General features: G+C 45.6%; 1 protein-coding gene across 3 annotated transcripts in view; it reads left to right on the top strand.

Moving 5' to 3' along the window:
- LHFPL3 (LHFPL tetraspan subfamily member 3) overlaps window positions 1-13,904 on the top strand; it is a 466,692-nt gene that overhangs the window by 424,387 nt on the left and 28,401 nt on the right. Inside the window, exon 3 of one of the 3 annotated variants that reach the window (XM_036327590.1) lies at window positions 3,083-3,110. The exons of 1 other annotated variant lie outside the window; for it this stretch is intronic. In XM_036327590.1, the coding sequence (XP_036183483.1) occupies window positions 3,083-3,099 (17 nt within the window). In that variant the 3' untranslated portion in view covers window positions 3,100-3,110. Of the gene's footprint in view, window positions 1-3,082; window positions 3,131-13,904 lie in introns of all 3 variants that reach the window. One more of the 3 variants, XM_036327589.1, reaches the window with a different exon arrangement.

Raw genomic sequence — 13,904 nt, 5'->3', positions numbered from 1 at the left:
CCATTGCCTCAGCCTTGACTGGAATGTGATACCTGTGGTCAGAGGAATCCAGGAGAGGTTCGCCTTGAAACCTGACTACTGGTATGTAGCTAAAACAGAGCACAGAACACCAAAATGGTTGTTGTGGATTGTCCTTTTTCCTACATGGCTACTACTGACAGCTTGCACCTGGGGCTATCTGTACAGCTTGGGAAAGAATTGGGCCCTGGGACCCAGAGCAGAACTTAGAAGCTGCTGCCATTGAACTATTTAATAAAACTCACACTGTACAGGATGAGAATGCCATGGCTGCCTTCACTGCATCAAGGGCTCAGCCCTCCAAATGTGGTCCTCGGGCCCGAAGGACTCATTGACCCTCCAGGAGACATGGCATTGCTTGTCCCATCAACAAGAAAAATGCGACTGCCTTCATCACTTCTGTGAAACTAAGGACCTTCTTCACAGTGTGGAATGAAAGCCCTCCAAAGCAAGAGAATGACTTATTTGAAATGATGCCCTTTGAAATCACCTTGTATTTCCCATCCTAGTTACAGTTTGGCTAATTGCTTAATGATTCTGTTTAACTGTCTTCACTTCTGCAAACATCCGTTCATTAGAGTACTTTTTCTGGTTGGAAATCCCTTTGCTTCTCCAACTACCCTCTCCCATTTGCACTCTGGCTGGAGCAACATTCTGATGCCATAAATAGCATCCCTTAAAAAAAAAAAAAAAATGTCGAACAGATCAAGGTGTCTCTGTGTTCCAGAGCCCAAACACCATGATCTATGTCCTTGAAACAGCTCCTGTGATTGGGATCTAAGACACAAGACTGTGTCTTTAAAAAGCCAGCTTTCCTCCAGACAGATGAAGCTGCGACCACCGGCAGCCCTGACCCCCTCCTGCTGTCCTTGACATGGTAAGAGGCTGCCCAAGAAAAAAAAGCCCTCGCCCAGCCTTTAGGATCCTGCAGCCCAACTGGCAGCTGAACCTGAGAATATTGCCCAGATCTAAACTCTGCTCTAAGCAGAGGCCTTCTCAGAGCACAGCAACCAGTGCTTGGGCACCACGGATGCACACACACAAACACACGCCCTGCCTGGTGGGAGGATGCAAGGAGCAGGAAGCTAAGCACCACTGCGGTTTCTGCGGGGATGAGTGCCTATCGAAGGAGGCAGCCGACTCACATTTTCTGGCAAAGGTCGGTTAGGCGAGGCTACTAAACCAACGCTGCCGTTCCTTGTCATTCTTCCTTCTATATTCCAATACTGCTTATATTTTTCATGTGAAATGACGCTTTTAGTACCTGACTTTCCAACTTGAATAAGCAAATTGCTTCATCCAAACGTTCACATCCCAAAGAGGGCCAACACCAGCCCCCATGCCTTTGAGAAACTGAGAAAGGGCATGAGGAGACAGAGGGACAGAGGAGAGGCCTTGAGCTTCTATCCTGGAACTTTCTGGGGCCAGCAATGAGTAAGAAATGCCACAGTCAGGTAACAACCAAGGGAGAGAAGTAAGAAGAGGTCCAGATGGGAAGCAGGAAGCAAGAGGCCATGAAATCAGATTCGAGGGAAGGGTGTCCCTGGTCAGAAGCGAGGACAGCCCATTCATCTGGGTTTTCTGGAAAGCCACGTGTGTTTAAACAAGGCCTGTCTCAGTTGGCCCGTCTACATGTGCAAATGCACTACTACAGGGTGAGGGGCAGATTCACTCTGAGGGAAAGTGAAGAACCACCTGGGCACTGGTACTGGCCAGCCAGGGACATGGAGTGATTAGCAAAGGCAGGCTAAGTCCTGGTCGTCTTTACTTGCAGGTTCTTTTCAGGCTTAGATCCCATTCTTTCAGGCTTCACTGCAGTATCCTGCCACATGAGGTCAAAGCTGATAGAATGGGTTAGGGAAAGAATGGGGGAGAGAAGTCCGTCCTCCTGCATGACTTGGTCAACCACCTGGTCGTCAAGACCCACCCCGTCCTTGCACAGGAACCTTTTAGCTGTTATCTGTATGAGGCCCTGGATGGAAGCCAGTTAGTAAATGAAAGGTGCTGTCAATCCGAAGGGTTGATGATGTGTATACAGCCTTGACCTGTCCAACGTGAACCAGGCCTTGGGGTTTCATTGATCTGTGTTTATGCTATCGATTTCATTTCATTTTATTTTAAATTTCTGGAATTGAGTTTTTTCACACAAAAATATTTTTGATCCACAATTGGTTTAATCTACAGATGCAAAACGGAGGATATGGAGAGAAACTGTATTCATTTTTCTTAAAAAGCTACTTCAGCCCAGCTCAGTTGGTTGAAATGCCATCTTAATATGCCACAGTTGCAGGTTTGATCCCTGGTCAGGGCACGTACAGGAGGCAACAAGTCAGTGTTTCTCTCTTTCATTAGTCTCTCTCTTTCTCTCTCTCTCTCTCTCTCTCTCTCTCTCTCTCTCTCTCCCTCTCTCCCTCCCTCCCTCTCTCTTTCTCTCTCATCAATAAACATACCCTCAGGTGAAGATTTCTTTTAAAGCTACTTCGAATTGCTTTGGTATTTGAAATGATGCCCTCAAGAGTTATAACAACACATGAAAATATTGCTCACCCCATGTAGTTTTAACTTTGTTCTTTCCTCCTGAACCTTTTGATTTCTTCTATTATTTTTTTTTATTGAGCATCTATGATTCTTTCCGAGCCTTGACTTTCTGTAGAAAACTTTTTATCGTCTATTGTGGGCGGTATTGCCTGAGGAAGCCAGAGATAAAACAACAATGATAATAGATAATGGAATAGACTATTCCAAGTAGTTCACGCTGTATTAATTCATTCCACCCTCGTTGCAACCTGATGAGTTGAGTAATACTATCAGACCCATTTAACAGATGAGGAAACTGAAGCACAGAAAGATACTTGCCTAGAGTCACACAGCTGGCAAGTGGCAGAGCCAAGATGTGACACCATAGTCTGACTCTCAGAACTGTGCTTTTTCTTCATCACTGTGAATTATCTCGCTATGAATGGCATGGCCAGGAATGATATTATTTTTAACTTTTAAGAGTAAAGTGCGAGCTCTTAATGTATTTTACCTTTAACTGTTCTGTTTTTCCCTCCCAAACTCTCAGATGATGGAAATGCTTAAAGCAAACTAAGGTAGTGTGAGACCACACCATGTAAGTGTGAGCATGGCTCCTGCGGGCCCACCTGTGTTCTGTGCGCTTCTGCCTACATTCCCGCATGTCCTCTCCGTGTGCTCGGATTCCTGCTTCCGCCGCTTGGTGCTTGGGCCGCATGAACCGTCGCTGTTAAGCCTAGATCTGATATCTTTGTCCCTGAGTTTATATTTGTGCTTCTCTCCCTACAATCCCCGGCACATGGGCAGGAGCCAGAGCACCTGCAGCTGTCAGCCTGGCACCTCCCCAGGAAGGAGCTGGGGCTCCTGGGAATGCGTTTGGGTATTGTTCTCTGACAATGAGCCCTCAGATTGTCAGCTTTTAGGATTCTAATCACGTGTCTGTGTTCTCACTGCAACACCGTGCGGAAGCCTGGGGAGGCCTCTGTCCAGGCCATGGTCAGCCATAGTGAGCCTCGGCCATGCGGTGCTCTTCTGGGCCACCTGCCTCCACAGGTTACTGCTCTGTGAGTCTCGGTAGGAGCGGATGCCATGTGAAAACAGGTACCATGGTGCCAAGAAACAGGGCTTACATTTATTATTTTCTCTGTAAGTATACATATGGTGAACACACATATATTGAACAAACCTGAGATTATGAAGGATGATTAAATCAGATATGGGCCCTATTGGCCCTTCCCTGTACACACAGACGCACACAGCCACAGTCTGTTTTGGTGTTCCTTGACTCTATATGAACTCTGTTTCTACTTTGAGTGAATCAATATGTGAAAAACTAGATTTATAGGTAAATAACTTGGGGAGGAGGAATTTGTGCCTGACCAAGAGTAAACCTGGACCCTTTAAAATAAGATCCTACCTTACTGTGCCTCCCCCACCTGACTATGATTTCAGGATGGTAACTGCCTCTTATTTTCAATCTTAAAGTTTCAAGTGTGTGTTGAATGGGAATTTATTGGGAGGAAACTTTGCAAATTGTCAGAGATGATAAGAACTTAAAATTGAAGGGGCTCTTACAAGATGTGACAGAATTCTGGGGCTGAAGAAATGGTTCCTTCACTCCAAACCCATTGGTTCATACAAAATCACTGTGGTCTCAAGAGAGAAATTAACCCGTCCAAAATGGGGCAGAAACTGGATTAAAACTCAGTCCTTCTCTTTCCATCATAGCATCTTATCAGTGTATTGACCCAGCTCCTTTCTCTCTGGTTAAAAACCCACATACACAGCCAGGAGAGTTTTTTTATTTAAGTTAAGGAGCCTACATCCCAAGAAAGGACGCGGGTCCCAGTCCTGGCTCTGTCATGAAATATCTGGGTGATCTTGGGAAAGTTACTGTGCCTCTCTGGACCCCAGGCTCTTCGTGTGTGATATGTATTTGAGAACAGCTGATTTCAAAAAGTACATGAAAAAAGTTTGTTTCTAACCTCGGTCTGTTTTTCACACCATTTCCTCCCAGCAGCATTCATTCCACATTATAGGATTATGAAAAAAGTTATAGTCGGGCTGTGCAAATGGGGATAACTCTAAACAACAAATCAAATAGAAAGAGGACTTTCTCCCAGGCTGGTGTTTCTCAGTGGTTGAGCATCAACCTACGAACCAGGAGGTCTTGGTTCGATCCTGGTCAGGACTCATGCCTGGGTTGCAGGCTAGATCCCCAGTAGAGGTCGTGCAGGAGGCAGCCAATCAGTGATTCTCTCTCATCATTGGTGTTTCTATTTTCCCCTCTACCTCCCTCTCTGAAATCACTAATAATAATAATAATTTTTTTTTTTTAAGAGTGGGGGGGACTTTTCCAGCTTCTTCCAGGTCCTTCCTGTCCCTTTCCTAAGATAATCATTGTCCTGCTGAGACCTCTAGTGGCCATATTGAAAACTGCAGGCGTCTGAGGACAGGGGAGGAACCAAAGATACTGTGGGCAGCCCCGGAAACCACACAGCCAAGCACGCCACAGTGGTCTGTGGAGGCCACAGCCTGAAATACTTTCTAGATAGAAGAAAGGAAGCATCTATGTCCTGAGACCCCTGAAATATCCCCAGAGGATTGGTGGCCTGAGTATGTGAATATAGTGCCCCACCTCCACCCCCCAAAAAGTGCCTGGCTTATTAAACATTATCTCTGCTGGGTTATCCATGGTTATTCATGGTAATGAGAACTCTGCATTCTTTTGTGCTTTCATTTATTCCTGCTTAGTTCAGGGATCTACTGGAAGTTCTAGGTTTAGCCAATCCTTCTTGTCTGGGTTATAGAACAGACTTATAACCCCATTTTTATCTGAAACCAAGCTGACTCCTGGGAGTCCAAAGCTCCAGCCACCAGAAGCACACCTGGTTACTTGGCACATGCATACCATTTGCTCCCTTAGGGCCCTGCCTAGGGGCCTGACTCTGGGGCCAGTGGCCTGCACTGCTTTTCCAGACATTTGCCTCCCGGTGAGGGAGGAGATAAGCCCTCCGACACCACTGCCTCCCACACTCTGGCCCTCAGTAAACAGCTTACACCTGACAAACACACGGCTGAATTGTTGTCATTGCTTTAACCCAGTGGTTCTCAAAGTGTGGTCCCCAGACCAGCAGCATGATCATCGCCCAGGAACCTATTAGAAATGCAGGTCCTTAGGCCCCGCCACAGACCCACTGAATCAGAAGCTCTCAAAGTGGGGCTCAGCCGTCTGTGTTCTACAAACCCTCCCGGTGCTTCCAAGGCTCAGTCAAGTTTGAGAACCACCGCTCCAGGCGTGGGCTCACAACTGTCAGTATACACAGGGCACGAACTCTCAGCTTCTTTAAAATGTAGGTACCGACCCCTCGCCCACAGAGGTTTAGTAGTTCTGCAGTGGGGATGCAGAAATCTGATTTTTAACCCGTTGTCCCATGTTATTCTGATGTGGGAGGCCCACCCATCACCACTTTGAGAAATCTTGCTCTAGAAAGAGCGGGGCCATCTTTGCAAGCACAGTTGAGTTTCCTCTCTCGAATTAGATATAAAGATTGTCCTCATATCTCTGCAGTCATGAAAGAGGTTTCAGGACGTGTATCAGAACACTCTGGGTCTTTAGAGGGAGTCATACTGTACCCTTGACAAATCGGTGTTTGCAGCCACAGTGAGGAAAATCTCAGTGGAGTCTATCATAATCCAAACGTGAAATCCTCCCCCAGAAAGAGATAATTACTGAGAGGACAGAAAGCGCAGGGAACCTGGGGCTTCTTGTGAGGCTGGCGTCTGGGGTGCTGAGCTAGGCCCGGGCACACAGCCGTGTGTCCTCTCCAGGCTGCAAGTCCATCAGATGGCGAGCTGCTCTTTCTTCTCCTTCTCAAACAGAGATTCAGTGGAGCCTTCCCACCGGGACCCAAGAAGCTAGTTCATTATAATACCCCTAGGAGGGAAGGGTTTTCAAGGCTTGAGGTTATGAATACACTTGGCTCATATGGCCTCTGCTTTCACCCTGAAAAAAATAGAGTTCATTTTTGTGAATGCAAAGACCTAACTCTCCTCAGTGCAACTCTGGGTCCTACTGGGAGCTCCGGAAGGGATTTTCCATTGCTCTTCTGGCCCATTTAACTTCCCCATCTACTCACCCCACCCCTACAGTTCTCTTCAGAGCACCCACGCCTCCGTGGGGCTCATTGGGGTGTGCTCTGAGAAAGCTAAAATGCTGAGTCACGTTTTCAAAGATCTGACAGGAGCAGAGCAAGAGACTCGGGCCTGACACCTCTTATTGCCACCTGGGCTTCCCAAGTCATTGTTCAGGCACCAGCTTGTGCAGACACTGTCTGCTGGGGACAACAGCTTTATCAGGTGAAGCCTCTATTCTTTCAAACCATGTGGATAGAGCAAGCAAAATGCTGGGAGTCCCTCCCTTCCCTCTCCCTTGTTTACCCCTTTGCCTTCCATCTTCTTCCCCTTAACCATTTTCCCATGCTTTCTTTCTCACCTTCCCTAAGCTTCTGTGATTTTTCTCCAGCTTTCCTCCCTCCCTCTCCTTTCTTCCTTTTGGGCCTCACACAGTCCTGAAAAGCAGGCACCCAGCACCCCCACCCAGGAGCTCAAAGAGACTCACAAGCATTCACGGCTGCAGCCACATGCATCCTACCAGGCAGGGAATACCTTAATTTATCCTTGAAGTGCAATTAAAAGACAGAGCTCCCATCTCCTCTCAGTCAGACAGAAGGCAACGAGAAAGGGAAGGACATCAGAGGAAGATCCCCATTGCTTAAAGTCCGGAGTGGGCACGGAAGAGAGGAGGGGCAGAAGTGAGGCCAATCCTGAAAGGAGAACAAGTGCCCCTCACATCAAAATGTCAAAACCCTGTTTAGGAGCCAAGGATAGGCAGGGCCGGTCTTGCTCACCGGAAGCACGGGCTCTCCTCTGCCCTCCCCTACTTGTTCTTGGCTCCTGCCCCAAGGCCCATGTAGCCCCACAGGGGATCTCAGCTCAGCAGAGCCCCTGTGGTTGGAGCTTAATGTTCTGCAGCCCCAGACTAGACACTGTCTTATGCATGACATCTGATGGGACAGTGGAGCCTTGGAGCATGCAGTGTGTTGGGGAGGCTTGGAGACAGCACAGGATGTCCTGCTTCCTGCTGCCTCCACTTCCATCCTCCCTCTCCCAACGCCCATCCCATGTCCCCAGCTCCCCCGGGGCGTGGAGGGTGGGTTCTCAGCTCACTCTCCCCTCCTTGTGCCCATCCAGTGACCACTGCCCTCAAGGGCCTGGGTATAGGTGGGGAAGGTCACAGTTGGCTGCACCTATCCTGCTGCCTCTTGGGACACAGCATAGCAGTTGCCATCCCACCCAGGACTGGCCTTGTGCCTGGTGGACATCAGTCAGGAAGCTTCGATGAGGGACAAACTGACTGCTCATTCCCGGTCCAGATACAGACGTTGCAGTAACCAGGGGGGAGTGTCATCTGTCCTCCTTGGGTTTGGGGAAACCACATGGGAAAGAAGATTCCTCAGGGCCTATCCCAAGCCAGGGAACAACATGTCAATCCGGGGACTGGGGGTGAGGAGATCCCAGCAGCCAGCAGGCCTGAGTAGGCACACAAGGTGGGTCTTAGCACCTGTGAAGGTCCTGAATATCCCTGTGCCAGATGGAGTGCTCCAGCCAACTCCCTCGAGCCCAGTCTGTGCCTGCGGAACCTTCCTGTCCTTCTTCCAACCTTTCTGAGGCTGCCTGTGTTTGTCTTTTCTAGCCAGCTTGAGGCATCCTCCAGGGACAAAAATATGAAGTATGCTTTCGATGATTGCAGAAATGAGTTAAATGCTCTGACCTTTGCATTTAAACTGGCATTGCACAAATGAACGGTAAAATTCATGCTAATAATTTACATTTCTAATTTACTTAGAATGGCATTAAATATCAAATAAAAGACACCATGACTGGTATCTTTAACTGTGAATATATTTAATACTAGTATAGCTGAACTGCACACTTAATGAGCAAGATGTACCTGTAATGTGTAATGTAAAAAGGTTAAGATGGCAATTTTATGTTATGTGTATTTTACCACAATAACAACAACAAAAAGAATAAAAACAAATAACATGACAAAGCAAGAGAGAGATCACAAGAAAAAATGGGAAAGCTTTGTATTTTAGTACCTTTAATGGCACTTTTTCCTGCTTTTTGGATAATTTTCAGCTATTACTGGGCCTGCATATTATGCAGCTGATTCTGCCTGCACCACACAATCTCCTCTGATGCTGGGGTGAAATTCTAATCCTCTGGAGGGATATTCCCAATCTATGGCTGAGGCTACTTTCAACCTTAGTACCTATTCATCCACAAGAGGGGGGAAAACGCAAAATAATGAAAAGGCAAAGAGATTCCTGCATTTATATGAGCACCCATCTCATTCCTAGGTGACCTCGAATATGCACAGGGTAGAGAGAGAGTTCCGTGATGTGGTCAGTTCATTGGTTATGAGACCCTCTTCAAGATCACAGCTTCTCAGAGAGAGCCAAGGTGGCAGTGGAGTAGGTTGAAGGTACACTCACCTCTCCCGGGACCAAAGTGAAATCACAACTAAATTATAGAACCATCAACCTGAATGATCAACTGAAGACTAGCTACAGAGAAGTCTTATAACCAAGGATTTATAGAATAAGCCACATGGAGACTGGTAGAAAGGGTGGAGACATGAAGAGGGCTGGCCTCGCTCCCAATGGTGGTGGCTGAGATTTCAGAGGGATATCTCAGCTGTGTGGGGGGTTCTCCCTGAGAAGCGTGGGGTCTCAACACCAAGCTGGGCTCCCCAGCCCATAGCACCAGAGCTGGGAAGAGGTGCCCACATAACATCTGACTGAAAATCGGCAGGAATTCTGGCCACCAGAGAGAGACAGCAGACTGCTAGAGACACATTGGCCTCTTAAATGGCCAATGCACAAAATCTCATTCACAGCCACTCACCTTGGGCTCCAGCAGAGGGAGGGTGGGGCTGTGTGAGGAGAGACTGAGGTTTGTGGCTTTGAAGAGAGAATTAAAAGGGACAACTGCTGTGATACCTGTGCTGAGTCCCTCTCCCACACCACAGACACCATCTTTCTTGGGTGGAGCAATCCCTTCCTTATGGTACCAGCCTGGGGAAATGCAATAGCCCCACTCTCTGAACTCTCTGTAGCCCCACCCTTTGGAGCTTGGGCCCTACTGAGGAGTCGGCAGCATGGTCCAGGGTGTAGAAGTCTAGGCAGACCTCAGGGGATATCAGTGACTAAGTTGTGTGGCTTTTGGGGGCCATTTCCCCCACTCTCCCATGAACCTGACTGGAGCCTCCCCGTCATGGGAGATCTGCTAGCCCCACTCTCAGGACTTGCAATGCCCCTCACAATCCTTACTACCCAACTCCAGGTGGCTCCACCCTGCCAAGGTCTTGGAATAATCCAGGACAGGCTAAGTTGTGTGGCTCTGAGTCAAGAGCTACTCACCCTACCTTACCCCAAGCCTGAATGGCACCTCCCCCTCATAGGAGAGCCATCCTCCTACCTCCCGGTGGCCCCACACTGCTGAGATCAGGCTCCTGGCAGAATCTGGGACAAACTGAGTTGTGTGGCTCTAAGATGGGGACATTTTCCCTTGCATGCCCAACCAGTGAAGAGCCCCCCTTTCACATGGCCAAATCATGGTCTGTTTGGACCTGATAAACTCTGCTGGCCTCACCATGACAACTCCTTAAGACCTTGCCCCACCACAAAGGTGCGCAAACACCCAGCAGGTGACAACTAGACTTAGCATATACTAGGACATTAGCTGAGTGACCTCAGACCCAGCACTGGCACCGAGTTTGAACCTGTATCAATCTGGTGAACACCACTTGCTCCTATCTGGTGACTCACTGAGAACTTACCTCATGTAACTCGAGTATCGTCAGATGCTCTTTCAGTGACCGAACCTAACAAGCAGCCAACAGATGGAGGCAAATGGAGGCAGATCTTGGGGTTCCTTCAGACTTTTACTGACCTGCCCCTGGGCTCAGTGCTGGTGTAAGCCATCCTTGGTGTGCAGCTTGATCCTTCTCATGCACCCAGGCCCAGCAGAGGCAGCCACAAACTGGGGACCACTTTGTAGCTCTAAACCAGTTTCCCAGTGCCGGTCATAGACAGCATCTGACATTGACCTGCACCAGAGCTCCTCCCAAGACACCCAGAGGCCAGCATCAGACAACATCAGAGCAGAATCCAATTAGCTTCACAAGTGGTCCATCCAAAGGAGATCTCAACAGGCACCAGATATTCTAAGCCAAATTCCTATTCATGTATTCAGCATGTGAACAGCAGCTCAAACACTGTGGTCAGGGTTGATCCTCACAGTCAGCCAGCCTGAGGGTTGATCCATACATAAATGGGCCAATAGCAATCAAGACTCAATTACAACAGAAGGGCTCACATAACTCACACAGAGGGCATTCCTCGAGCACCCAGCTCAGGTAATCAAGGAGAGTGTCCCACTGGGTCCCACAAGTCACCTACTACATAAGGCCACCCTACCAAGACTGGAGCATAGCAGATCTCCATTATAAATAGAAGCAAGCCCAAAGGCTCAGCCAAAATAGGAAGACAAGGAAACATGCCTCAAATGAAAGAACAGGAAAAATCTCTAGAGAAGGAGTGAAATGAAATAGAGCAATTTATCAGAAATGGAGTTCAAGAAATGGTTATAAGGATCAGAAAGAACTAATTGAGAACTACAACAGCATCAAAAAAGGACTTAGAAACCATAAAAATAACCAGTCAGAAATGAAGAATGCAATATCTGAAATGAAGACTACACCAGAAAGAATAAGCAGTAGATTGGTTGGATAAAGCAGAAGATCAAATCAACGATTTAGAAAATAAGGTATAAGAAAACAGCCAATCAGAACAGCAAAAAGAAAAAAAGAATGTTTTCAAATGAGATAGTTTAAGAAACCTATGAGACAATATAAAGCATAATAACATCCACATTATAGGGGTACCAGAAGGAGATGAGAGATAACAAGGGATCAAGAACCCATTTGAAGAAATAATGACTAAAAAATTCCCTAATCTAGAAGAGGAAAAAGATATACAAGTCCATGAAGCACAGAGAACCCCAAACAAGATGAACCCAAACAAGCATACATCATAAGTAAAATATCAAAGGTTAAAGACAAAGAGAGACTCTTAAAAGCCACAGTTAGTTACATACAATGGAGTTTTCATAAGACTGTCAGCTGATTTCTCAATAGAAACATTTCAAGTCAGAAGCAATTGGCATGAAATATTCAAAGTGATGAAAAGTAAGAACCTACAACCAAGACTACTTTACTCAGCAAGGCTAGCATTTAAACTTGAAGTAGAAATAAAGAGCTTCCCAGACAAGAAAAAGCTAGAGTTTGTTATCGCCAAACCAGTGTTACAAGAAACGTTAAAGTGACTTCTTTAAGAAAAAAGAAGAAAAACAGAAAAACATGATTAAAAGAATAAAATTGCAATAAATATGTACCTATCAAGAATCATTTTAAATGTAAATGGCTTAAATGCTCCAATTAAAAGACATAGGGTAGCCCTGGCCAGTGTGGCTCAGTTGGTTGGAGCATCATCCATACACCAAAAAGTCATGGGTTTGATTCCCAGAGAACATACCCAGATTGCAGGTTTGATCCCTTGGTAATCAGGACATGTACAGGAGACAACTAATCGATGTTTCTCTTTCACATCAATTTTTTTCTCTATCTCCCCCTCCTCCCTTCATCTCTCTCTAAAAATCAACAAAAACATGTCCTGGGTGAGGATTTTTTTAAAAAATTTAAATAGAATTGCCTTATGACCCAGCAATTCCATTTCTAGGAATATATCCAAAGAAACCCAAAACATTAATTTGAAGGAATATATGTTCATTACAACATTATTTCTAATAGTGAAGATTTGGAAGCATCCCAAGTGCTGCTTCCAAATCTTGGCTATTGGATGAGTGAATTTTAAAAAAAGGGGGAGAGGGAGTACATTTACACAGTGGAATACTAAGCTAAAAAAAAATTTTTAAAAAAAGGAGGCCTTACATTTTGCAACAGAATGGATGAACCTGGAGAATATTATACTCAGTGAAATAAGTTAGTCAGAGAAAGACAAGTACCACATGATTTCACTTATATGTGGAATCTAATGAATAAAATGAACTTACAAACAAAATAGAAAACATACTCATAGATACAGACAATAGACTAACAGCTGTCAGAGGAGAGGGGTGTTGGAAACTGGCTGAAAAAGGTGAAGGGATTAAACAAAGGGAAAAAACTCCTAGACACAGACAACATTATGGTGATAACGAGGGAAAAGGGGTTGGGGAGAGATAGTAGAAGGGAAAGGGGGGAATAAATGGTGATGGCAGGAGACTTGACCTGAGGTGGTAAACACACAATATCATATACAAATGATGTATTATAGACTCTTACACCTGAAACCTACGTAATTTTATTAACCAATGTCACCCCAATAAATTTTTTAAAAAAGAACACAGCTTCTCACACTCAACAAAGATTGTCTATATTTCCTGCATATTACAAATAACTTAGGTCATTTTTCACCCTCCTGTTTGAAGTCTTGAACCTCGAAAGAAAATAAGCTTGTAGCTCCTCATAGCTCTAGTATGAAAACAGGGAATAAAGCAGATTTAAGTGCAGAAATTATCATTTCTGTAGCACCATTTTTCTACTTAAAATTTGTCAGGCTACACTTTAAATGAGATTTTAAAAAGAGAAGATAGAAACTTGACCCTTCCAGGTTAAGGAAACTTTATCTAAACTGAGGTTGCTATGGTTTATAAATTCCTCAAAATTACTCTTCATGGGCTCATGATGTAGCCACCCAGACATACCTTTTTCTACACCTTTATGAGCCTCTGTAAGCTCTTTAGGCAGGCCTGGGAAGCTTAATCTACTTCCTATGAAATTATACTATTCTCTTGATCAGCTTATCCCAGCTTTGCAAATTGAGAAAATTTCATTCCTGGCATCAACAGCCTGTTAAATTGATTCTGATTAATAATTTAATATTAAGACCCTTTCAAAGCAACATTTACAACAACAGATTAGTGGGGAAGGGAGAGTGATGCCATGTAGCACCATGTCGTGGTGGAACAGACTAATGACCTTAACTGGAGGTTAAATGCAGAAGCCAGATTCTGGGGGAGTTTAATTTCTGAGAAAAATCATAGAACTACACAGAAACTTCTCCCCTGCAGACACAAAGACCTACCATTTATTTCCCATTCATACACTTTTAGTGTTGATCTAAATGCGTTCCTCTTGTACATGGAGTGTGACTAGAAGTCATATTCTTGTAGTTCACATTAAA

Source organism: Myotis myotis, unplaced genomic scaffold, assembly GCF_014108235.1.
Source record: "Myotis myotis isolate mMyoMyo1 unplaced genomic scaffold, mMyoMyo1.p scaffold_m19_p_11, whole genome shotgun sequence".
NCBI lineage: Eukaryota > Metazoa > Chordata > Mammalia > Chiroptera > Vespertilionidae > Myotis > Myotis myotis.
This window is presented reverse-complemented; position numbering and strand designations above follow the sequence as displayed.